The 26,307-nt window shown below is 33.7% G+C and overlaps 1 protein-coding gene across 16 annotated transcripts in view; it reads right to left on the reverse strand.

Moving 5' to 3' along the window:
- Nucleotides 1–26,307, reverse strand: part of SUPT20H (SPT20 homolog, SAGA complex component) — a 43,717-nt gene that overhangs the window by 10,648 nt on the left and 6,762 nt on the right. For 6 of the 16 annotated variants that reach the window (XM_041766338.1, XM_041766330.1, XM_041766339.1 and 3 more), the window contains 17 exons: nt 23,158–23,287; nt 22,097–22,200; nt 19,213–19,329; nt 18,922–18,975; nt 15,741–15,880; nt 13,674–13,830; nt 13,524–13,580; nt 11,762–11,833; nt 10,969–11,126; nt 9,766–9,792; nt 9,184–9,216; nt 8,576–8,693; nt 7,339–7,441; nt 7,048–7,206; nt 5,022–5,328; nt 4,339–4,493; nt 1,545–1,600 (listed from right to left, as the gene is read on the reverse strand). In XM_041766338.1, the coding sequence (XP_041622272.1) occupies nt 1,545–1,600; nt 4,339–4,493; nt 5,022–5,328; nt 7,048–7,206; nt 7,339–7,441; nt 8,576–8,693; nt 9,184–9,216; nt 9,766–9,792; nt 10,969–11,126; nt 11,762–11,833; nt 13,524–13,580; nt 13,674–13,830; nt 15,741–15,880; nt 18,922–18,975; nt 19,213–19,329; nt 22,097–22,200; nt 23,158–23,287 (1,947 nt within the window). The remainder of the gene's footprint in view (nt 1–1,544; nt 1,601–4,338; nt 4,494–5,021; nt 5,329–7,047; nt 7,207–7,338; nt 7,442–8,575; nt 8,694–9,183; nt 9,217–9,765; nt 9,793–10,968; nt 11,127–11,761; nt 11,834–13,523; nt 13,581–13,673; nt 13,831–15,740; nt 15,881–18,921; nt 18,976–19,212; nt 19,330–22,096; nt 22,201–23,157; nt 23,288–26,307) is intronic. The other 10 variants (XM_041766343.1, XM_041766345.1, XM_041766344.1 and 7 more) reach the window with 7 other exon arrangements.

Raw genomic sequence — 26,307 nt, forward strand, 5'->3', positions numbered from 1 at the left:
CTATTACTAATTATGATGAGGACAGCAAATTTTTTTGAATGCTTATTATGTCTCAATTTAAAGTAGATCATTTATGTTTACTCAATCTTCACAACTATGAGGCAAAGCATTATTATTATTCCCTATCTAACGGACAAGGAAAGTGAGGTGACTTTCCCATGATTATACTGTTCAGCAAGTTGCACAACTGTGATTCAAACTCAAGCAGTCTGGCTCCAGAGCCTAGTCCTTTTACTGCCATTCTATATTACCTTTCTTATACAACCTGTTTCCAAAATGTATTTCTTTAACCTGGAATAGGCTACACTGACAATAAGGCTATCAAAATTAATTTATTATGTTTGGAAGGCAGATATAATTTGCAGAAACTTACCAAGTTTCTTCATAGAAGTTAATTGCTAAATGCTTTTTTAATTCAAATATTGGAACTTAAAAAAAAACAAAAACAAATATTGGAACTTCAAGAGTTTTATAAATGAAATACCTGTGACATAATGCTTCAAGAAATAAGGATGTTAAGCGCATATAATATGCTTAAAATGACATTTTTATACTAGCATATACTTTAATTTTTTAGAGATTATGATTTCCAATATTCTGACCTGCTTGAGAAGCTGCCTGCATTGCACTGGGCAATGCATTTGGTAGCAGACCTCCTGAGGGTAGAAGGCCACTCAGGTTTATTCCTGCAGGAGTTATGGCACCAGTGTTACAGCCCAGCATAGGATTTGAACCACTCATCAAAGCCTGAGCTCCACTGTAGAAGAATAAGATAAAGTATTAAACCTGTACTACAAAAGAAAAACTACAGTCACATAATAATTCCTTGGATTAAAAAACAAACTACTACACAAACACAATTAGGTATTTTGGTTTTAAACATCAGTTTTGGGGTTCTGTTTCATTTTTATGCTAGACAGTTACAGCAAGATTATCTAAAATTAAGTACTGTATATTTACCAAGGTTGAAAAGAGAATTTGAAAGAATAAAAAGCATTAATCAAGGGATTAAAAGATAGCAATGCTGAGGATAAACAGGAAAATCTATGCTGCTGTCAATGTGTAATATTAGGTTAGTGCATGTAATACATGTATTACCTAAAACTAAAACAGATTTGTTGAGATAGTTTCTATCCACATGTAAACTATTTTTCAGTTTCAGAAATATGCATTTGTTAATTTCACAAAAAATTTCTTTACATCACAGTGAAGATCTTAAAAACAGAGGAATTCTTTTCTAAGTATATTTATCACTGCTATTGTAGGCAAGTGTAGTCCTTTGTAGTTGTCAATTCTCCCCATTGGAGCAGCCAGTGCTTGGTTAGGCAGGGTGCTCGAGCTAATGAGTGCGGTATATAGGATACAAATTCTTCTCCTTATTCACCTTCCATGTGATCACACAAAGGAAGTAATAATGAACCACATCCTTAGAAGATTTTGAACAGACTTCAAAATTTCAAGTGCTTATATCTATGATCAGATATACATCATTAAAAAAGATACCAAGCATAAAAACTTCAATCAAAAGCAGTATTTCTCATTACCTGGAGTAGATTTAAAGGCCTGAGACTTGAAGTATTTTTTAATCCAAAAGGAACACCTGTTAAATAAAACTCATGGTTATAACAGAGAATTAAAATTTTATTATGCTTCAAAATATTTTATATTTTAGCATATATAAATACATTTTAAGTACTTTTTGCATAGATGTGTTTATTTTTTCTATAGCTTTAAGATAAAAAAAAATCATCAGTACCTATTTTAACACTAATCTTACTCAAAGATGTGGTGCACCAGATGTGCATTTTATAGGCATACCTCAGAGGTATTGTGGGTTCCAGACCACAGCAATAAAGTGAATATTACAATAAAGCAAGTCAAATGAATTTTTTGATTTCCCAGTGAATATGTTTATATTATACTGTTGTCTATTATGTGTGCGTTACCATTATGTCTAAAAACAAAATGTATAAACCTTAATTAAAATATCTTCTTAAAAAATACATCAACTGGGACAGCCCGGGTGGCTCAGTGGTTTAGCTCTGCCTTCACCCCAGGGCCAGGTCCTGGAGACCCTGGATCGAGTCCCACGTCGGGCTTCCTGCATGGAGCCTGCTTCTCCCTCTGCCTATGTCTCTGCCTCTGCCTCTCTCTCTCTCTCTGTCTTTCTCTTTCATGAATAAATAAAAAACCTTAAAAAAAAATCAACTGAATTTTCAATGAGTTACAATCACTATTGCAGAGAACTATAACAAATGTAGTAATAATGAGAAGATTTGAAATACTACAAGAATTGCCAAAATGTGACCCAGAGATATGAAATGAGGAAAAGCTATTGGAAAAATGGCATCTATTGATGCCTTGCTTCATGCAGGGTTGCCACAAATCAATTCGTCAAAGAAAATGCAGTACCTTCAAAGTGCAATAAAGCAAGGTATGCCTGTATTCTATTATTTCAGAAATGATAACCTCTTTTATCACTATTTTGATTTTTGGCTAGAGAAAGAAATCACGAAGTATGCAGACACCATGAAAGTAATAAAACTACATTGTTGTGAAAACATATTTCAGGTAGTGACATCTATTTAAATTTCTCAAAGGTTAAGGAGCATACAATAAGAATCATCTCCAAGAATCCATGTACTGTTTGCTATTTTTTCAAGTACAAAATTGTAATATTAATAATGTTTAAAAAAACACTGAATTTTGTGCTTCAGGGTCAAAACTGAAAGTCAGGAAACATTGCTATTATTTCTGAACGTAATCCCCAAAATCTTTAGAGTGCATCATAACGTAAGGATTGGCAAACTTTTTCAGTAGGCCCTGTGGGCCACATATGGCCTCTCTGGCATATTCTTCCTCTTGCCTTTTTTTTTTTTTTTAAGACAAACCTTTAAAAAAGATAACCATTCTTGCACTTTGCTGACCATGGCCTCAAAGTCCACATAAACAAAATATACCGATCTGAACACTAATTAAAATGTATCTGGTCCTCTAAGCATATAGTTCAATAAAAAAAGGATAAAAAGAACTTTTACAGGTGATGATATCAAAGCCTTGTGAAAGAAAATAAAAAAGCATAAACACACTAAAATTACAGTACTGATTTATCCCTTTCAGGAGAAGTTCTCATGGAACGCTATAACTCCCTTTAAAAATGGATGACATCTATATAATGCTTGTAGCTTACCAAAGGCACTTCCAAATCACTTCATTAATGTCTCCTAAGTACCATCTGAAGTTAAGATATTTTTACTCCCATTTTTGAGCAGATGAAACTGAGGCTAGGGAGAAAAAATAAGTGACTTCTTTTGGGCCCCACACTGAACATCTGGAGCCATATGCAACTAACTAGTAGAGGTATATGTAAATATAAGCAAGCATCCTAAATTCAACACTTGATTCCATTTTCCAGGGCTTCTGTCACTAACTTTTATTAAAATTGAGATCATCAGATTTAGGAAATCACAGCAATATGTTACATGTTTAAATTATACTCTTTGGGTTTGACCTCTCGTAACTCAAATTTTTTGATAAATTTTTCTATGCTAAGTTTGTTTCCCTGCTAATTATTTTCTCAGGAAAACAATTATCCAAGATGTTATAAAACATTATTTTAAACAGCATTAAAAAGTTGTGTAAGTTATTAGAACTCTTCCCCAATATATATAGTAATATTGTAACTCTTCTCCAATATATGTAGTAATATATGTAGGGAATAACTATTGCACTAAAACTATTACTAATTATGATGAGGACAGCAAATTTTTTTGAATGCTTATTATGTCTCAATTTAAAGTAGATCATTTATGTTTACTCAATCTTCACAACTATGAGGCAAAGCATTATTATTATTCCCTATCTAACGGACAAGGAAAGTGAGGTGACTTTCCCATGATTATACTGTTCAGCAAGTTGCACAACTGTGATTCAAACTCAAGCAGTCTGGCTCCAGAGCCTAGTCCTTTTACTGCCATTCTATATTACCTTTCTTATACAACCTGTTTCCAAAATGTATTTCTTTAACCTGGAATAGGCTACACTGACAATAAGGCTATCAAAATTAATTTATTATGTTTGGAAGGCAGATATAATTTGCAGAAACTTACCAAGTTTCTTCATAGAAGTTAATTGCTAAATGCTTTTTTAATTCAAATATTGGAACTTAAAAAAAAACAAAAACAAATATTGGAACTTCAAGAGTTTTATAAATGAAATACCTGTGACATAATGCTTCAAGAAATAAGGATGTTAAGCGCATATAATATGCTTAAAATGACATTTTTATACTAGCATATACTTTAATTTTTTAGAGATTATGATTTCCAATATTCTGACCTGCTTGAGAAGCTGCCTGCATTGCACTGGGCAATGCATTTGGTAGCAGACCTCCTGAGGGTAGAAGGCCACTCAGGTTTATTCCTGCAGGAGTTATGGCACCAGTGTTACAGCCCAGCATAGGATTTGAACCACTCATCAAAGCCTGAGCTCCACTGTAGAAGAATAAGATAAAGTATTAAACCTGTACTACAAAAGAAAAACTACAGTCACATAATAATTCCTTGGATTAAAAAACAAACTACTACACAAACACAATTAGGTATTTTGGTTTTAAACATCAGTTTTGGGGTTCTGTTTCATTTTTATGCTAGACAGTTACAGCAAGATTATCTAAAATTAAGTACTGTATATTTACCAAGGTTGAAAAGAGAATTTGAAAGAATAAAAAGCATTAATCAAGGGATTAAAAGATAGCAATGCTGAGGATAAACAGGAAAATCTATGCTGCTGTCAATGTGTAATATTAGGTTAGTGCATGTAATACATGTATTACCTAAAACTAAAACAGATTTGTTGAGATAGTTTCTATCCACATGTAAACTATTTTTCAGTTTCAGAAATATGCATTTGTTAATTTCACAAAAATTTCTTTACATCACAGTGAATATCTTAAAAAAAAACAAACAACAACAAAAAAAACAAAGCAAAGAAACAAAACCAGGGCATCAATGCAAACTTACCAAACAGAGCCCACTACATTGATGAAGTTAAGTCCAGCAGAGTTTGCCATGACCTGGGTGGCCGTGGTTCCTGTAGTTATGGATGTTACCATGGTGGAAAGAGGAATGGTCGTTACAGGCATTGCCTGGCTCAGAGACCTTTGCTGCTGAGCAAACTGAGTTAACAAAGTGGGCTGAGGGGTGAAGCCTGAGTCTTGGGGAGTAGGGGTGGCTGAAGGGGTAATAGGAGTTGAGCTCTGAGCATCAGGAGGGTGTGGGGTCGATGAAGGGGTTGGTGTAGGAGTAGATGGCTTAGGAGTTCCAGATCCTGCTCATTGAGAAAAATAAAAATTGCTAGTTTGTTATAAATGGCCAGTCCTTTTTAAAATAAGGTTAATGGAATCTTACTTAGCACTGACAATTTGTTCCAGTTTTTTTTTTTAAGCAGTTAACTGCAAGTGTTAATTTCTACACATGATACATGAGTGTTGCTACACTCAATTACAATTAAGGATGCAGTATATCACCTAAAAATTCCATCAGAGATGCTATTACAATAACAGTAAAAATATACATTTGTATTCTACCACAATACCCATTTAAAAGTTAATTTCCTACATGCTACCTTTGGCCTAAAAACTTTAAGAGGAATTCAAATTAATTTTTGTTATTTACGATTTCACTAATTTAGAACTTCACTTAAAAATATTGCTTCTTTTCTGTAACAGTCTGAGATAAACTCTGAACATACTTAATAAATTACATATGGTTAACAATCATAATTGGCACCTAAATGTACATGTTTAATTCCTAACACATCAAGTTTATCCTGACAAACAAATTTACAAAACGCAGTAATAAAGCAAATATTTGATAGATAATACTGCATCTTTAACAGTAACTGTGTACTTCTGTTTAAATGTAAGAATGTATAGAAAATCTGTTGTGAATGAAGTATGCACAGTTTATCAACTTTTTAAAAAAAAACAAAAACAAAAAACAAAAACCAAAAAAATAAAACCAAAAGCTCTTGAGGTGTTTTCTTTTTTAGCTTTCATGTCCTGCAGAAAGAAAGGAAAGAAATGTGAATGTCCAGAAGCTGTCACTCAACCCTTACTTAAAGTAACAACTGTGTGCAGTAGATTAACATAATCCATACCCACAACATAAGAAGTGTGAATAAGACTTCCAGGAAATTTATAAATTTTTCTTTGTGCAAAACAAGAAGGCAGAAAAATTACACCTTTTGAGCTATCAAGATGAAGATGTTTATATCTAAGGCAAAGACCACTCTATCACTGTGCAGTGTATAAAACTTTCAGCACACTTTAGTTACCTATAAAAAAATCTAAAAAACTGGAATGCTTTTTTTCAAATTGATACCTAAATATCTCAGTAATCACTAATTTGAAGAAATCTTCCCAATTGAATGCTAGAATTCTTGCATAGTCTTCTTGATGTTAAAAAAAAGTATTCAGTAGTAAAAATTACATTTTAATATTTTCAGAATAATGCTTTATGATTACCACATTTTAGTAACTGATTACAATTTTTAAGAGTGTAGGAGTGTTTCTGAAAAATCAGCTTTCAGTTTATTCTATCACCACCTTGGAACTAGTTGGTTTCTTACATATACAAAGATAGGACTGCAGCAACAACTCGTATGACATTTTTCCTTTCATATCAGCTATATAATTTACATAAAATGTAACATGATCCTAAGGTACACTGGAATAAAAAGTATTTTGGAATCTTATTGCCACATTTGGCCAACATTTTTTTAAGGAGATGTGTAGGTTGTAAGTCTATAAGGTATACACACAGTGCATACACAGATACAGAAAAACAAATACAATTACAATAAACACAAAATACATACAATCAACAAGAGATTTGCCTGAAGCTTCTCAAAATTTATACATTTTGGGTACATAGTACATTTAGATTTCAATTTTACTGGTCAAAAAAAAAAAAAACAGCTGTTTTAAGAAACACTAAGTACAAAAAGCTAATGAAGAGCTTATGAGGAATTTAAGTTATAACTCACTTTGTGATGAGCTGGCAGGTGACAGGGCAGCTGGAGAAAGCATGCTAACTTGACTGAGATCCACAGATGACTTCCGAGAAAGACTTGGTGGCTTGGAAGCAGGAGGAGGAGTTGGAGATTTTAGAAAGCTGCTGGCCTGTTGTGGTGTAAAATAGTTACCTAGAAGAATATAAAAGTTATTTTCTACACTTACAATTCAAAATTCTGTTAACTAGGTCATTATTCTTAAAAACAGATTTTGACTGTGTGATGTGTTTTACTCCAGATTACAGACAACAAAGGATTTAATACCTGAAGAACTATTTCCTGAGCTTGAGGGAAGTTTGATAGGTGGAGGTCGATGTTTTACTCCCTTTCCCAATACTGAAGACTGAACTGACACAGTCTCAGGCTGCTAAGAGACAGGGACATTAAATATACTTGTTAAAATTAAATTAAGCTCAAATCAGAAATCCATAAATTAATACCACTATAGCTTCTAGATGAGAACACACAGTTTAAAACTCTGCAAAGTACTCTTATTGTTATAGATTGGGTGTGAGAGTTTCACATAAGAAGATCCATGAAATAAATTATGTATATATAAAAAAATGAAGATTTCTAGATAGTAAGGTGGGCAGACAGTTTGAGGAAGGTCAGATAGGTAAACTTCCACTCTTAAGGCAAAGCTTCCACTCTTAAATCTTTCCAGGGAAAATAGTAAATTGTTGAAGCCAGGTGATTAATATATGCACAGATAGATGTACATTATACCCTTCTACCTTTGTGTATACTTGAAAGTTTACGTTATAAAAAGTTAAACACTTGAACTGGTACAGCCACTCTGGAAAACTGTGTGGAGGTTCCTCAAAGAGTTAAAAATAGATCTGCCCTACGACCCAGCAATTGCACCACTGGGGATTTACCCCAAAGATACAGATGCAGTGAAACGGCAGTACACCTGCACCCCAATGTTTATGGCAGCAATGTCCACAATAGCCAAACTGTGGAAGGAGCTTTGGTGTCCAAGGAAAGATGAATGGATAAAGACGTGTCTATATATACAATGGAATATTACTCAGCCATTGGAAATGACAAATACCCACCATTTGCTTCGATGTGGATGGAACTGGAGGGTATTATTCTGAGTGAAGTAAGTCAATAGGAGAAGGACAAACATTATATGGTCTCATTCATTTGGGGAATATAAAAAATAGTGAAAGGGAATAAAGGGGAAAGGAGAAAAAATGAGTGGGAAATATCAGAAAGGGAGAGCATGAGAGACTCCTAACTCTGGGAAACGAACAAGGGGTGGTAGAAAGGGAGGTGGGCAGGGGGTAGGGGTGACTGGGTGATGGGCACTGAGGGGGGCACTTGATGTTATACTATATGTTGGCAAATCGAACTCCAATAAAAAAAATACACAAAAAAATAAATAAAAAAAATAAAAAGTTAAATACTACACAATACCCCCATCCCTTGAAAAAAAGTCTTAACATTTCTTAGATTTTTTGAAAAACAAAAAGCACAAAAGAGTCATCAAACACACTTCTGTTTCTTTCCCTGGAGAAAGCTGGCTCAAGCTGGCAGAGCCACTGGAGCTGTGTGACATTTTGACTGGACATTTGGCTTCATTCTGGACTAATTCCTGGTACTGATTGACTACCCTGGAATATGAAGAGTAAATGAGTAAAGATTAGCTAACTCTGTTTTAAACACAAATTATAGGAAATAAGTAACTGTTAACAAAAAAATTCCATCAAAATTAACACAAAGATTCAAACTAGACAATTTATCTTTGTACCAAAAGTACATTCTTCTAGTCTTTTCAATAAGCTACTCAAAACATTTTGCTAATAAACAATCTAAAGATAAACATATAGTATCTTCCTTCTAATACAGGAATTACAGGGATTATTTAACCAATTAGCAGCTAAAGAAATTACCCACTGACTTTCACTCATATTCTGATTATATACTTAGAAATTATCTTCCTGAGCTACCATAGATATTTTATCTATGCTTTCTTATTCAAAATACACTGAATTTTAAACATTATTCTTGTGTTATTTTCCTAATTCCATAAAAAATCCTTTAAAAGTGAAGCTTTTAATATCCATGCAGATTAAAGAAAGATAAAAATGCAAATATTTTTACCTCTCAGCATCAGTCTTTGACCCAATAACGAACCTGAAGTGTTTAAAAGAGAGAAAAGTATTATGTTAAAAGTTGTCTTAAGGAGCCCTGGGATACTTTTGAAGGCTTCCATATTTTAGTGACTGTAGTTTTATAAAATGAGTCAATCTACAGAGATATTACAAAAAAAATTATTAAATACATTTAAACTTATGAAGCAATGACCAAGTTTTGCATGCATTATAAAATAATTCTGTGGATAATTTGGCTGATTTAAGGGAGATGTATTTTGGCACAAAACTGATGTATAAAAACAAAATCTGGGCTGAAAGTTACCAAGTGCTATATATACTTGCAAGTGTCCGCCCTACAGCAAAATTCACTGAACTACTGTGTCCAAGGCCTTTGGTTTTCCTCTCACTTCAACCTTTGATTTTTGAAGTCATTAATGTCTACAGAGCAGATCTTAGAATATATTTTAGACAAGGAAGGTAGTTTGTTGCCAATTCAATAAAATGTCTTTACCAAATCTTTTTAAAGAATTTGACATTTATATGATTTCTTAACAGATTAAAATAGTGAATTTGTTTATTTTTTAATTACCAATTTGAATGATCATCTGTGGAGGAGCTGAAATATAAAATGTAAAAAAAAGAAAAAACTTGGTTAATGCAGCTCAAACTTTAATTTCATAGTTATTAACTCAAGTAATTTATGAATATGGAGGAATGACTGGAAGTAACAAATCATGCAGCATTTTTCAGCAACTCCCTGATGTGAAGGGAAAAAATCCAATTCTCTTGTTACCGCTACTCAATTGGCATTTGAACTGATTTTTTTTTTAATGAGAAGAATTCATACTATCTCGTGTTTGAGAAAAGTTTATGATTTAAAATGACCAATGTCTGTCTAGAAAGGGGAGATTTCTAAAAATAATGGTAATCAAAATATCTGATCTATGTGGTATTCAACACTAGGAACTGTTAATGTGAAAAAATAACTTAATGATTCCCCAAATAAAACTATTTCTTCCCACCGACTTTAACTTAGATACTGGTGAGGTTGTTCTTTAAAATCCATTTCTGCTATAGTTTCAATTCATATTTTATGTTAAGTAAAGACTTCATAAACAATTTAACATAAACCTGACCCCTGCCTTTTTTCTTTTAAGCTCCTTTCTGTAGTCTCTTCTTTTTGAAACAGCAACTAGATTGAAAAACAAAATAAACTAACAATGAAAACAAAATACTGTTACCTTGTACTGAATAAACGTAGTCCATAAGTTTTGGAAGATCAAATGTGTATTATTTTTTTAGAACCAAAAACCACATTAAGCACCAAGTCTTTGTCCTTACAAGCAGTGGTGCAATACCTAGGATCTTTTCATTTACAGTAAGCTTGTTACCCATTAAAACAAACTACTTCTCAGAAATGCTTCAACTTCATGCTCACAGGTTGAAGTCACATCCACACATAACTATAACAAGGAAATGTCCTTCAAAGCAAGTAAGGAATTATACTATAGATTTTTAAAAAGGTATTATTATTATTATTATTTTAAATAACTCCTGGACAGCCTGGTAATTGTTGTAGTTTTTTTTTTTTTTTTTTTAACAACATGGTAATTGTAATTTAGGTCTACTTATATCCACTGACAAATCTAAATTGGAGTACTTTAATAACAAATGAATCCCCAAAGGGAAATTTTTTTTTTTTCTTTCCAAAGGGAAATTTTTATTCATTGGTGGTTGCTAGATAAATTCTGATGTCTAATTTTGTCAACTACATGCATTTAACAGAACTCACTGGGATGGAGACATCTGGCTGTCATTTTCTTCATCTTCTTTACACGGCTGTATTTTACCATAGTAAAGTGGATCACCAAGTGACTGCAAAATGGTCAGCTTTGTTTTCTGATACTGACTACCAGCTTCACATTCAAATACATAATCATCTTTTACATCCTGGAAAAGACAGTGTCCCAGATACTTTCTTCAGTCAATACACAAAGTTAACAACACATTAACTTGTAACTGGCAATAAGACAGATCACATTTTTGACTAGAGACTTGTTTAAGCCCATCTAAGGAAATAAAGCCCAGGATTCTTTTTTACATAGCACTTTTAAGGATGAGAGTTCCAATAGAGTAGTTAACCAAGCCCAAGAGAAATAATAGCAGAATTGCATATACTGTACATACAAATGCAAATACTAAATATTAAAGGGGTAAAAGTTTTGGAGACAGAACTACTTCTGTTTGTCACATATAAAGAATTATTACTGCACTTAGGGAAAATTACACAGAACATTCAAAATCATTGTTAGAATAAGTTACTAATTAGAAACAGAAAACAAATCAGAACTACCAATATGCTTCTGAAACAGAAAAATGCAGTTACCCAACTGCCCTTTACAACGAAAACTATACTTTATGAAAAACAAAACAATTTTTCTTTCCTTTAATTCACTAAACCCCCAGGATGCACTGTATATAAAAAAACAAAAAATAAAAAACAAAAAACTTCAAGTAAAAGCACTTTATGTTTAATAAATTCAGAAACAGCCTCATCAGAAAGGAGACTGCAATGATGGACTTACATGGGCTGGCCAGACTGTGGGTTGTGAGTCATCAGATTTGATGGACTTTTCCACTTTAGCATATTTCTCCACCTAAGCAATCAAATCAAGTGACAGCAGATGTAATGGAATCAGTATTGTGAACAAAGGGAAAGACCTAAATCACTCAACAATACAGTTTCAAGCACAAAAATTCTTAAATTACGATAACATTATTTAAACTCTAGTTTAAAACTCTCCTGATACATTAATTTCACTATTTGGTTTTAATAACAAATTAGAATCTCTTTTGTCATTAAATAGGTGTAGTAAACACAGATTTTTTTTTTGGGCAGTGCCTCTTCTTTTATCCCATAAGTTGATATCATCACATTTATCCTTTAGGAAAGCTAGAAAGTCAAAAAGAGAATCAGGACCAGGATCTTTTCCTTCAGCTGGGTTTTCATGGAACAAGAGTTATCTTAAGAGTGGGGACAAAACTGGAGGAAGTCTAGGGAAGTTATATTGAAGTGGATAAAGTTTTTGTTAATGTTTTCCATTTTTTAATCGGACATGGACCATATATTCTGCATCATCTCCTACTAGCCCATGTGAATCAAATATTCTCATCTTTCTGGCAACCATGACCTTAAGAGTAAATCAGATTCACCTGGGAACTTGGTAAAGATACAGATTTCCATGTCCTTCCTCTGGAGACCTGACTAAATTAGAAGATCTGGGGCCTGAAACCCATATTTATTTGGCATTCTAGATGATTCTTCTGATAGATTCAGACTGAGAAACTTTGTATTAGTTTTGCTACTCAAAGTGTAAGCTCTGAACCCAGCACCCTCCACCACCTCCCCCTAGTACCATGCAACCTGGGAGACTGGCAAAACTGCAGCATCTCAAGTGCTAGCTCAGATTTCCTGAATTAGAACCTGCATTTTAACAAGCAAGCCAAGGTGATTAGGATACACATTAAAGTTTGGGAAGCAATGCTTTGGATATCCAGTCTACTTTCCAAAGCTAAATCCCACCCTTTGGTATTTATACTAACATCTTTTCTCAAGCTGTGTTCCTCCAGAAACACCTAAATTATCAAAAAAATAATATGGTTTACTTCCTTTAGTCATATATATAGTGTATTTCTGATGGTTTTGGATTTGTACTTTTCACAAATTTTTCTTTTATTTCCAGAAAATAAGAATAGTACATTTGCTAGCTTAGGAAGGATGCAAAAGAAAACCAAACATCCATTAAAATAACAAACCAATTTTAAAGAGTTGAGCAAAGAACAAAATAGAACACAGGAGAAATAGGAAAGTAAAAGAAATAAGGGACAGGTCTCTTTCATGTTTTTGATCATTTATAGGTCATGAATATTATGGATCAGCAGAAAATAACATCAAAGTTTCTAATCTTGGCCACTGCTCTAATATTGTTTTTACATTTAACTAATTCAAGAAAAGTAGCATTATCAGGAAATTATAATGAAATACTATGAAAAAAGAATACATTTTATACGTATTATGTAATATTACTATCTATTTCTATATTTCAAAATTCCTTGGTTATTATTCCTACTCTAAACAGACTTTTTACAGCAATACAGATGTATTAAGCAGTTATTCTTACACAAGTTAATGTGAAAGAATATTCTTAAAATATTCTAAAAATGAGTTACTGATTAAAAAAAATCATTACTTTGTAAGTAAGTCTTTGTTTTCCTAGAGTATAAGCTGCTACTAGTTAAATTTAGGAGCCTTATATGAAAATAAGTGCAATTCATGAACTGACTTACATCTACTTCAGAAGGTATGGCCAAATTACAGGGACTCCGCTTCCACATATCTACACACTGAAAATTAAAAACAGTATTAATATGCTGAAAGTTCAAAGTGAGCAGAGCTTTGACATAATAATAAGCTTCATTTAAAAAACACATACTTACATTTCCTGCTTTAGATATCTTGAGATCATAATGTTGACCTGCTTTTCTTTCCTTCCTTTTTTGTAAGAAATCAAGTAATTTTAGCTGTGGAGGAGGTGGACAATGAGACAGATCCTGTTGCCGATTCAGAGACGACCTGGAATACCTCTTGAAACATCTGAAATATTAAGAGTCAAACTAAACAAAATTAAAGAAATAAAAATAAATCTCGATTTAGATCAGTAAGCATTATATATATAAATCAGAGATATCTGTAGAACACTACCTCTTGCCAAGCAAAGTCCCAGGCAATGGTAAAAACAAAAATGAACAAGACCAACAAAATTCCTGCCACCATGGAACTAAGAAGTCCAGAGGGAGAAAAAAAAACATTCATATGTAAACAGGTAAGATCATTTCAGAGAACACTGATCAGCAGGAGGAAAAACAAAACAAAAGAAAACCAGGGTACTGTGGTGAGTCAGAGATAGAGAGGGCAACATTAGGTAAGATAAAGGAAGGACTGACTGAAGAAATGATGTATGAGCTGAGACATGAACGGCAAGAAGGAATTGGCTATGAAAAGATCATGGAGGGCACCTGTGTGGTTCAGTTGGTTGGGCGTCTGCCTTCGGCTCAGGTCATGATCTCAGGGACCTAGGATCAAGTCTTGCATTGGGCTCCCTGCTTGGTGAGGAGTCTGTTTTGCCCTCTCCCTCTGCCCCCACCCACCCCTGCATCCCCTGCTCATGCTCTCTCCCACTAGCAAACAGGTAAAATCTAAAACAAAACAAAACAAAAAGACAAGATCTGGGAATGAGTATCTGAAGTACAGAGAAAAACGTAAAAACTAAAAAAGAATTAACTTAATCTGTTTTAAAGACAGAAAACAGATGTGGCCACATTAAATAGATGAGGTCAGAGAATGAGGAACAGGCCTTACAGATCAATGGTGAAGTGTTTTGATTTAATGTGAAGTACAATGAGAAGCTTTTAGGGAAATTTAAGCAAGCAGTGGCATAATCTGCTTTGAGGTTTTTAAAAAATATTAAGGTTTGCTGACGTGGCAAATAGACCAGAAGGGAGCAAAGATATGTAGCGGGAAGATCGGTTGAATGGAAATTTACTGCGGAAGTCAAGATGAAGATGATGGTGACTTTAACAAAAAGATTTAGCAGTGGGCATGGAGATGTGGAGAGAAAGAGAGATTTTATAAGAACTGTTGACTGATCTTATTTGGACTTATTTCACTATTTCTGAAATTTTATCTTTTCTTTAGCATACACTGTTTACACAATAAATTTAGGAATTTAGAAATTGGGTTTTTGAAATCCTTCAAACTTGAAGATTATCCAAAGTGAGCATTTCAAACAATTATGTCAAGAGTACTTAATGATGAACGAATTATAACTGTAGCCCAAATTAATGTAAGTAGAGGAGATAGCTAAGACATTTAAAGACAAATTACAATGTTATAAAAAGGGCATCTGCTTATAAACTAACTTGCCAGGCTGTGATATTTTACCAGATCTCAAAAATAAATTACAAATCATTTCTTTCTTTCCACAATTTTATTTACTTCAGAGAGGGAGACAGCACAAGTGGGGAGGAGGAGGAGAAGCAGACTCCCTGCTAAGCAGGGAGCCCAACCAGGGTCTCTATCCCAGAACCCCTGGATTATAATTTAAGCCAAAGGCAGATGCTTAACCAACTGAGCCACCCAGGCACCCCCACATCATTTCTTGAAAAGCAATATTATCAAAATAAACAGATTATTGGTTATTAGTAATTAATAAAATTATTCTTTGTTTATACTTGTCTCTTCTCAGCCTCTCTTTGGTAAGCACTCTAAACTTTAGAAGTTTATTCTTTCACAAAATGCAGAGAATGTACCATTTCAATATAAAGCAGACAGTATTTAAAAACCGTAATACACAAAAAAAGTTAATATAAGGCCATTAAATTCCTATTTAAAAAAAAAATCAGAGTACTTAAATACTTTGGAGGGAATAGATGCCATAAATAGGGAAGTTTAAAGCTACTTGCCTAGGAGCATCCTTTGGTTTACCTATCTACAAAGGCAATTACCGTTTCATTGGGCGTGTATTCATCTTTTGCTTGTTATAAAGCAGTCTGTTTGCAGTGCAGGTTACCGCTATAGAAGGATCAAGACACAGTGGTTCAGCTGTAGCGAGGATCAGTTGGCTCTCAAGCAACAGTTTATCTTCCTAGAATGTATTAAGAGCAAACGTCAATAACAGATACAAATTTTTCAAAATTCAGTAATTTGTCCAAAATGGTCAAGTTGTAAGAGTGCCTATTCATTAATTCAACAAATATTTGCTGAGCACCTAATGTGTTAGGCCCTATTCTAAGCATTGAGGATTAAGTAGTGAACAAAACAGATAAATCTGCTTCCACAAAGCTTACAGATTCATGATCATAGAATTTTCATTAACACAGAGATTAACACTCCCATTCTATACTTAGCTTAACTTCATTACAAAAATAAAAATGAACACACTAACACTGTATACACTCTATATGCCCAATTTCAAATTGTATACAAGTGTTTTACTGGTATTGCTTTACTGCATTCCATTTTTTGTTGCTTTATGATTAAATTATTTTAATAGCAACAACTAAATTTTTTATGGTCAATGAGTCAATTAATACTATTGCTGAATAAGAATTTTGGCAAACAAAGAAACACTGCTTCTTTCAACAGTTCAACTTTTTATTATGGCTATTTTCTTTTTTTTTTTTGTTTTGTTTTTTTTGTTTTTTTGTTTTTTTTGTTTTTTTTTTTTATTATGGCTATTTTCAAACATACACAAAAAAAGACAGAAGTGTAGTGACACCCATGTACCAACATTCATTTCATTTAACAACTGCCCCTGTAACTTATATTTATTTGTTTAGCTGGAGTAATTTAAAATAGGTTATATTATTTTATCTAAAAAAACTCAAGCATGCATTGCTAATTGATAGGAGCTCTAACATCCATCCAGTCTGGCTTTAAATTTCCCATTATCTCCAGTGTATTTTTAGTTGGTTTGTTAAAATTTCAGCTCAAAGTCTATAGTTATATTTGGTTTTTATCTCTTAAACATCTTTTTAAAATTCTGTAATGATCACCTCTTTCTCATTTTTTCCCCTTTTCTCATGCAGTTGTTTATTGGATCTGACCAACTCCTTCCTTGTGGACTTTAACTGGATCTGACTGATTGCTTCCTCACTTTGTCATTTAATAGTTTCTTTTACTTCCTGAATTCCTAGTAAACTACTAGATCTAGAAGCTTAATTTAATTCTTGTTCTGCCTTTTAAGACAGTAATTCTTGTCTAATAGGCACTATCTGTACTTTCTCTTGCATCACACCAGGAGAAACACAATGAATGACAATGAATGACTGTCCCCCTTTTACACCAGTGGGGTTAGTCAGATCTCTGCATTATAAATAATATGAACCTATGATCTAATGGTTTATATACCTAAGAATTCTAGTTGTCTAGATTAATACTTCTAAATTGATGTTTTAAAAAATCCATTATTTATTTCTTTTGTACCTATTAGCTGTAATTATTACCCCCCAGCCCTCCTTGAGGCTATCTATAATATGTGCTAAGTAGTTGTGAGTGTCAGCTTTTCAACTGTGGTAAGATTACCCATCAGGCAGGAATGTTATGGAGCTTACATCAACATTTAATGGTATAAAATTCAAGGAAAATTAAGTTGAGATACTATTAATATCTATAATATGTGAAATCACAACAAAATTTTTGCAATTTGGAATCCTTAATTACAAAAGCACCATTTAGAATGCATCTCATTCAAAGAAATTCAAATACTCTCCAATATCGGAAATGCAAGTGGTCTTCTATACTTCCTGATTCTTACTGGAACCTTTTAAAATCATTATTAAAGCAATATTTGAATGTATTATACTCTCAAAAGTTAAGTCTAAATCCATGTTTATATGAATGCAAATTTAGAAAATAAACCTTTGTGTAAAGATGCGGGTAGTATTCTTTTTTGTTTTATTTTGAGATCTTATTTATTTACTTGTGAGACATAGGCAGAGAGAAAGAAGCAGGTTCCATGCAGGGAGCCTGATGTGGGACTTGATCCCGGAACTCCAGGATCATGTCCTTGGCTGAAGGCAGGCGCTCAACAGCTGAGCCACCTAGGCATCCCCAGGTAGTAGTTTTCAAAGACAGAAACTATGCATCTGCCTGTAAGAAATGTCCTCAACTAACATTTACTTTGTATCAAGATAATTCTGTATGTTCTCCCTCTTTTCTACTGAGATGTAACTGACACACTATTTTTAGGTGCAGGAATGATTTGATATTTGTATACACTGCAAAATGACCACATTAAGCCTAGGTAACAAGTATTACTACATACAGCTACAAAAGTTATTTTTCTTGTGGAGAAAGATTTTAAGATCTATTTTTTCTAAAGAATTTTCTCCTAATCACTAATTGGCTATCTAACATAGAGTTCATACAGGAAAGGCAGAATAAAATGCTACAATCTCTCCCTTTATTCATCAACATTCAAAATAAGAAAGTGATATCCTAGCAACTTCTTATGCTGACCAATAAGGGTTTTTTTTTTTTTTTTTTTTTTAATGTTCTTTCAATAGCTTTTAACCTTGCAGGGGAAGATTACAGCCTAAACTAAAACACACTTGACAGTTACTGATGATTGCATCTTATTCATAACCACATTTTGCAGATAATTTTCATTACTGATATTTTCTTGGGTTTAGTAACTATTCTCCTCTATAGCAGCAGAAATGTCAGCACTCTTGTGAGTGGTACCTAATATACACTGAGCCAGCACTGGAGAGTTAATTGGCTAGGCTTTTTGCCTAATAACAGGCATGAATGGTAAAAAGATAGGCTAGACCTGCTTTAGCATCCTAGATAATAAAAAAGCAGCATCTATTGTATCCATGGTATAAAAACAAATATTTTTCTTCTATCTGAATGGGGATTAAAAAAAATTAAGTTTCACAAGTTGTGCAGATGAAGGCATTCTGACCCTGTTTCACCATGGTCCTAAAGCAAATGGGACTGAACTATTTAGTTCCCTGAGCAATTACTGCATGGATGAAGAGACCCCTGACTTCTAAAGCTCATAATGGAATCCTAAAACTTACTCATGAATACAATTATGAGTAAAATATCTTTTGCTTAACTTAATGGTACGTACTGTTCTACCCTTTATTTTGCCTGTTTGGGATTAAGAAACAAACTAACCTGGGTCCATTTATGGTTATCGCTTGTTATTGAATGTACATCACAGATTAAAGTCTAAAAAAATATAAAATTTAAAAAATACATTAATATGTAGACATGCAAACATATGAAAATATTTAATAAATAAAACTTTAAGTAAAACTTAAAATTCCCTTTTTTAAAGTTTTGTTTTTAGGTAATCTCTGCTTCCAAAGTGGGGCCTGAACTTACAACTCTGAGATTAAAAAAGTCAACAACAGCTCCACTGACTGAGCTAGCCAGGCACCCGTAAAATAATTAAACATTCCTTACCTGCATTGTTGGTCGTAAGAGAATATGCCTACTTTGGTAACCAGGAGATTTCATATTACTGGACTGCCTGTAGTCACGTATTTCTGCTATGACACATCCACAATGAAAAATATTAACCTGTTTTGAGTGAAAATATTTAAGTGTCTTTTTTAAAAGACTACATAAGTATTTTTACATTCAATGCTCAGGTTCTTTACATGCTTATGCAATGCTTCTGACCACTCACATAATCTTAAGTGGACTTTGTTACTGGTGGATTTACCATTATATAAACTTTTCCAAGGAATTATTTTATGGTCATCACTATGACTCAAGAAGCAGTTTAAAATCATTTAATGGCTTCTAGTTATAGATTGAGTTTTGGCATTTATATTCTATTAATGTTACAAATCACTGGAAATGCTGTTCTTGATGTTCACTGGCCCACTGTTATAATTTGCTAACTCTGTCATTGTTATAGTTTGTCTTTGTTATACACTGTCAATCAAATCTACCAGTTTCGGCTTCTGATTTTCAGAAATATGACTGTCTTTACTAACAAAAGAAGCTAACTAAAAATATAAATAATAATTTTCAGCTAAACATACCATTTTCCAGGCCAAAGGTAAGAACATTTATCACTTAAGTCTTGCTAAATACAACCTGCTATAGGCACTTATAGTATTAGGTTTTTTCACTCTTTCAGAACTTTTACTGGGAACTGTGACTTTCTATGCTAGGAGTTATTATGATGCTCATTCTTTTAAACGAGTATTTATTGAAAACGACAATGTGAACTATATGCCAGGCACAATCCAAGAAGCTTCACAGATACAGAGATGGTGGTGGTGGGATGACATTTACTCTTAATATGGGAAGACAGGGAATAAACACGTACAGAAATAAACAAGATAATCTTAGATGATGATGAATGCTAGAAAGGAAATAAAATAGAGAGGAGCTAACTTAGATTGTGTGATCAAATAAAAACCTCTTTGAGGGAGTGACTTTCTGGCTGAGGCCTGAATCATAACAAAGGGCCAGAAATCGGCAGAGATCATCCGAACAGAAGGAACAGCAGATAAAAAGTCTTAAGGTAGGAATAAACTTGGTGTGTTTTAATATGTTAAGAATCATAGATGTCTGCAGTGTAGTGAGTAAAGATAGGAATCAGGAGATGAAGAAGAGAAGGCAGGGGTTTTGTACAGTGAGAAGACATTAGACAATTTTAAGCTAGGAACCTTTTTTTGTTTTTTGTTTTTTTCCAATTTTTGTTTTGTAAGCTTATCTAACTCTCCACAGAGAATTGATTTCTGGGGTTCTAGAGTGAAAGCAAAAAGTTCAGCAAGGTAACTACAACAGGTCATGACCATAAATATTTTGAAGGTACAGCTGACATCTGCTGATGGACTGAACGTGAAAGGTGAAAGCAAGATAGAGATTACAGAGATTGAAACTGGTATGGGAGGTAAAAAATAAAAAGCTTTATTCTTGTCATGGTAAGTTTGAGGAATCTATTACATACCCCAGTAAATAGAAGTTTGGACCTTGACGGAACGAATAGTCATGCAGAGAGATATAAGCAACAAATTGTCATTTTAAAACCCATGACACTGATTGACATCCTCCAGGGACTGAGTGTTACTAAAGAATGGGGGGGAGGGGGTAGTATTCAACTCTGAAAACCTCACATATTTATGAGTGGAATAGAGATGACAGTAAAGAAGATGGAAGGAATAGAGAGAAGAGGAAAACCAGAATGTGAGGTCTCAGAAGACAAAAGAATGTTTCAAGGAGGAAGCAGTCATTTGCACTGAATTTTGTTGAGACCAATTAAAATGAGAACAGAAAAGTGACCAATTGACTTTGTGCCATGGACATTACTGGTGACCTTGACAAAGCCACCTCTGTAGAATGGTGATGTTATAAATGCTGAAAGAGGTAGGTAGTGAAAAGAACAGGATGAGATAAAATAGAATGATAAGAGACAACTTTGTGAGTAACTCTATTGTCAAGAAAAGCAGAATTATATAACAGCAACTGCAAAAGGACATGGGGTCAAGAGAGGATTAAGTTGAGATATAGTACAACACACTTGTATTCTTTATCTAGTAAAAAGGGGGTAAACAGATGCTAGAAGAGAGAGGGGCCATAGATGCAAATTCTTGAGAAGGAAGAGAATCCAGAATACAAGTAGAGGGGATTTCAAGAGAGGGGTTACAGTTGCAAATCCTTGAGGAGGAGAATCCAGAATATAAGTAGAGAGAATTTCTTAGGAACAACAGACTTCATTTTAACAGAAAAGCAGGCAGATAGTATCAACACAGCTGTGGATGCTAGTTGACTAGGGCTAGGAGAAAATCGAAAATTCCATCAGATGGCTTCTTTTTCCTAAGTACCTAGTACTGCTGAAGTAAAGCCAAGTAGTAGTCTCTCCCATAATCTTGATTGCAGGTATAGGGATATGTGTGACAAATGAGCTGTTAAAGCAATTTTAGAAGAATCAACTGAATCTACACATTTCAGTACAGCCTAAAGGATGAGTATCCCACGGTAAAATGGGTTACCATTTGACTATATATATATATATATAATGTCTCATTTCATGTTCTAATCACCATTGAGAACATAATTATCACTTATAACAAAGACCATAGAGTTGACAAATTTAATGACATTATACATTTATTCAAGATTTTATTTATCCGAAAGAGAGAAAAAGCACAAGCTGGGAGAGCAGCTAAGCAGGGAGCCTGACACGGGGTTGATTCCAGGACCCTGGGATCATGACCTCAGCCAAAGACAGATGTTTAACTGACTGAGTCACCCAGATAACCCTCTAATGACATTTTAAAGAAAATGACATTTTAAAGAAAATGACATTTTAAAGAAAAAGATTTTGTACCTGAGATTTTTCTAGGAGATCAACCAAAATAGGAGGTAATTCTTCTGCATCCAAGTATTCAAGCAATTCCCCTTCTTCATAAGGCAGTCGAATGGTCTCAGAATCTTAATATTAAAACATAAAGTTTCTGAAAAATGATCAGGTTCACTGCAAACCTTACATACATAATTTAAATGAAGTTCCATAAAAAATGAGAATAAATCTCCAAAACCTTTTTAAAATCCTTTATTTAAGCCTTATAAATGAATCACTTCATGTATTACTAAAAGGCTTTACTAACTGTATACAATTTTAGGCCAGAAAGGAGAAAATCCCCAACACACCATGGAAAAGAATCTGGCGTAACAACAAAATGCAAACCACAGCCAGCAGTACAATAATCAGAATATGATAAAATTCCAACCCTGGTAACTGAAAGTCCCTTGAAGACTACAAATCTAATCTAAAAATCAGTACGATAATTTGCTACCTCATCTGAAAAATGGTCACTTACAGAACAAAATTCTATTACATTTTATATCAACAACACAAAAAAATCCTTAACTGGATGACTGCCTTATTATTATCACCATATCAAATTTCTAGATGTCTCTTTGATAAAATCTAAAAATACTTATATTTCAAAACTCCATTTTCAAGTTTACATTAATAGAAATAAATCTTACCAAATAAGAAAATTATTCAAAAGGCAGTGAGTCTGCTTAATTTCAGACTCAGAATCTACTCAAAATACAGAAGAAAAACATAAAACACCGTATGCTACCTTAAAATGTAAATAGTAATAGAAAATTGTGACAATTATTTAAATGTTAGGTCTTTTATAATTTAACTTCCAAGACCTACCGCAGTTGTAATTCAACTGCACATTCATGAAAGTAATCATCTTACAGATATTTTCTAACAAGACATGTTGTAAAAAGGAAAATTTGGGCTCACATCTTCTTTTATCATCACTGACTGAGGGACAGACCACCTAGTAGGTTGAAAACTACTTCTAAAAGATAGCACATCCTGCCTTGCAGATGGATTTTTTGTGGCTACAGCTCTCTGCAGGTTCTTACCTGATCCATTTTTCCCCCTGAGCATCAGAGAATATCCCTCATTTCCTGGGTAAAGGTTGACCACTAAACAGGATAATGTCTCTTGCATAACAAGCTTCTCTAATAAATTCACATTTCTTCTTAATTTCTGCTTTAAAAAGAGGCAGAGCTCATGAAAATAATCCAGCATAACCTTAACAAAAATGCTATGGTCTAACAAAATCAGATCTGAATTAATCTTTTGTGCTCCTTCCACATATGATCCTGAATATATGGGGAAGATTCACAAACATGACAGCCATCAAATACAGGATGCCTAAGTAAACTCAATTTTGATCTAATTACTATGTTTTCTACAAATTAATTCATACCACAAAAAGCAATCTATAAAAAATAAAAAAAATACGTATCTTTGCATACATAAGCAGAATATAACAAAAATATTTAAATGAGTAAAACATAAAACCATTAAGCGCAAATATATAAAGCACAGATGCCATATACTTACTGTTAAGTATAAATCTACACATAAAGAACTTGTGGTATTAAGTTGTACTGTTACTGTACTTTTTAAAATATTTTCTGGCATAAAATTCAACAGCTCTAGTTAGTTGTAATGCTAGGCTCAAAGATACCTAGCTGGTAAGGGGAAATAAGGAATTTAAGTGATTTCCTATAAATTCAATATAATAGCTCTTTACAAACTATTTTGTTAAGAAAATCATCAGGAAATACAGTACACATACCTAAAAGTCCATTATTTTAGAAACACACGTTTTAAAGTGAACCTCACATATATAGCTGTTAAAATTCATTTCATCAAATTTTACTTATAAAAAAATGGAGTCAATGAATATTTTTGCAGGATCTCAAAAACACACCTGAGTATTTTATATTAAACATGTATATATACAGTCACAGGCAGAAATAAATGATAAATTGATTTATTGTAACCATGGAATAAAACCTCCCCAGCATTTTGAAAATTAAAAAAATGATTAGCAAATTAACAATTTAACTATTTAAACAAAATTAGTAGAAGGGTGCCTGGATGGTAGAGTTGGTTAAGTGTCTGACTCTTGGTTTTGGCTAAGGTCACAATCTCAGCTTCATAAGCTCAAGCCTCAAATCGGGCTCTGTGCTCAGTGAGAAGTCTGCTTGAGATTCTCTTCCCCTCTCCTTTTATCCCTCCCCACTACATGCTCTCTCTCAAATAAATAAATAAATCTTAAAAAAAAAAAAAAAAAGATTAACAGAGAGAGACTAAAATTTTTAAGTATTTTCAAGTGTAGAGAAAACCTAATTTGACCTAAGACAGAACAGTCAGATCAACTGTGACAGCATTGAGTATTTCTCCCCACTTACTTCCGGGGTGAGTAAAATAACAGGTCAGAAAATTTCTTGTTAAAGGGCTAGACAGTTTTAGGCCTGTGGGCTATCAGGTCTGTGTTGCAAATATGTAACTCTGCTATTGTACCCGGAAATCAGCAACAGACAAGACATAAATGAATGGTTGTGGCTGGATTCCAATAAAAATTTACAAAAACAGGGACACCTGGGGGCTCAGTAGTTGAGCGTCTACCTTCGGCTAAGGGCGTGATCCTAGGTATGGGGATTGAATCCCACAGTGGCTCCCTGCGGGAAGCCTGCTTCTCCCTCTGCCTATGTCTCTTTCTTTCTCTGTCTCTCATGAATAAAAAAAAAAAATCATTAAAAAAAATCTACAAAAACATGCAGTGGGCTAAATTCACCAAGCAGATAGATAATGGTTGCCAACCTCAATTTAGAATCTTTATGTATCCTGTCTTAGCTGTGTCCCTAAGATGACAGATATGTTTGTTATATTGATTGTGGTGACAGTTTCATGGTGACTATGTCAAAACTTAGAAAATATAAACTTTAAACACATGCAATTTATTGTATATCAAATGTACCTCAACAAAACTTGTAAGAAACATATCATAAGCTTTATTCAATAATTATCTATCATCTTTCCCTATGTTAAGATTTTAAAAGCTAGATATTACTGGCATTCCACTAATTTTCTGCCTAAAACTAGTGTGTGTATATATATATATATATATACTAGTAAAAATGTAAAATAGTGTATATATATATATACTACATATATATATACTACACACACACACACACACACACACATATATATATATATATATATTTTAAAGAGAGAGTGCACAAGGGGCAGATTCTCCGAGGGAATCTTAAGCAGCCTCTACACTCAGCATGGAGCCTAACATGGGGGCTTGATATCAGGACCAAGATCATGACCTGAGCAAAAAATCTAGAGTTGGATGCTTATCTGACTGAGCCACCCAAGCCCCAAATGGTATTCATTTTTAGTATATGTGCTGCAGAAACAACACAATGGTATTCATATTTAGAGAAGTCATAGAGTCTTTTAAGGCTCTTATTACTCAAGAATTCAAAAGATATCAAGAAATCAATTTGTTACATTATACTGCTCATACTTTTATACTAAATAAAAATGAGTTAAGTTAACCTGGCCCAGAATTAATTTTTGTTTTTTTTTGTTTTTTTTTTTTTTTTAAATTTTTATTTATTTATGATAGTCACACACAGAGAGAGAGAGAGAGGCAGAGAGACACAGGCAGAGGGAGAAGCAGGCTCCATGCACCGGGAGCCTGACGTGGGATTCGATCCTGGATCTCCTGGATCTCCAGGATCGCGCCCTGGGCCAAAGGCAGGCGCTAAACCGCTGCGCCACCCAGGGATCCCCAGAATTAATTTTTGTGACCAAATTCATCTTCTATTATCACACCTGAATTTCCTACACATCCTTGTAATAGCTTTAACTTTCCAGTACAAATCATCATGAGGAAAAAGGCTACTTTTTCCCTCCTGTCTTCAGTCTACAAATCACTTGGGGGTGGGCAGAGCAAAAGATAATATACAGGGTAGCTTTGCTTCTTTGGGCTTCTTAAGGCAATATTTTCCATTATTCAGTAAGCACTATTCATTTCTCTTACCCAAGTAGATAATCCATACCTGGTGCCAGATTAGCCAAGGCTGTGGGACAGCTGCAGAATAGGCTACCGTGTAGCTAGAAAAGATGTTAGTCTACTCACAAAAGTATAGATCATGATCTGCTTCAAAAGTCCATCTTCCTTTACAGTTCAAAAATGATAA

This window comes from Vulpes lagopus, chromosome 8, assembly GCF_018345385.1.
Source record: "Vulpes lagopus strain Blue_001 chromosome 8, ASM1834538v1, whole genome shotgun sequence".
Classification (NCBI taxonomy): Eukaryota; Metazoa; Chordata; class Mammalia; order Carnivora; family Canidae; genus Vulpes; species Vulpes lagopus.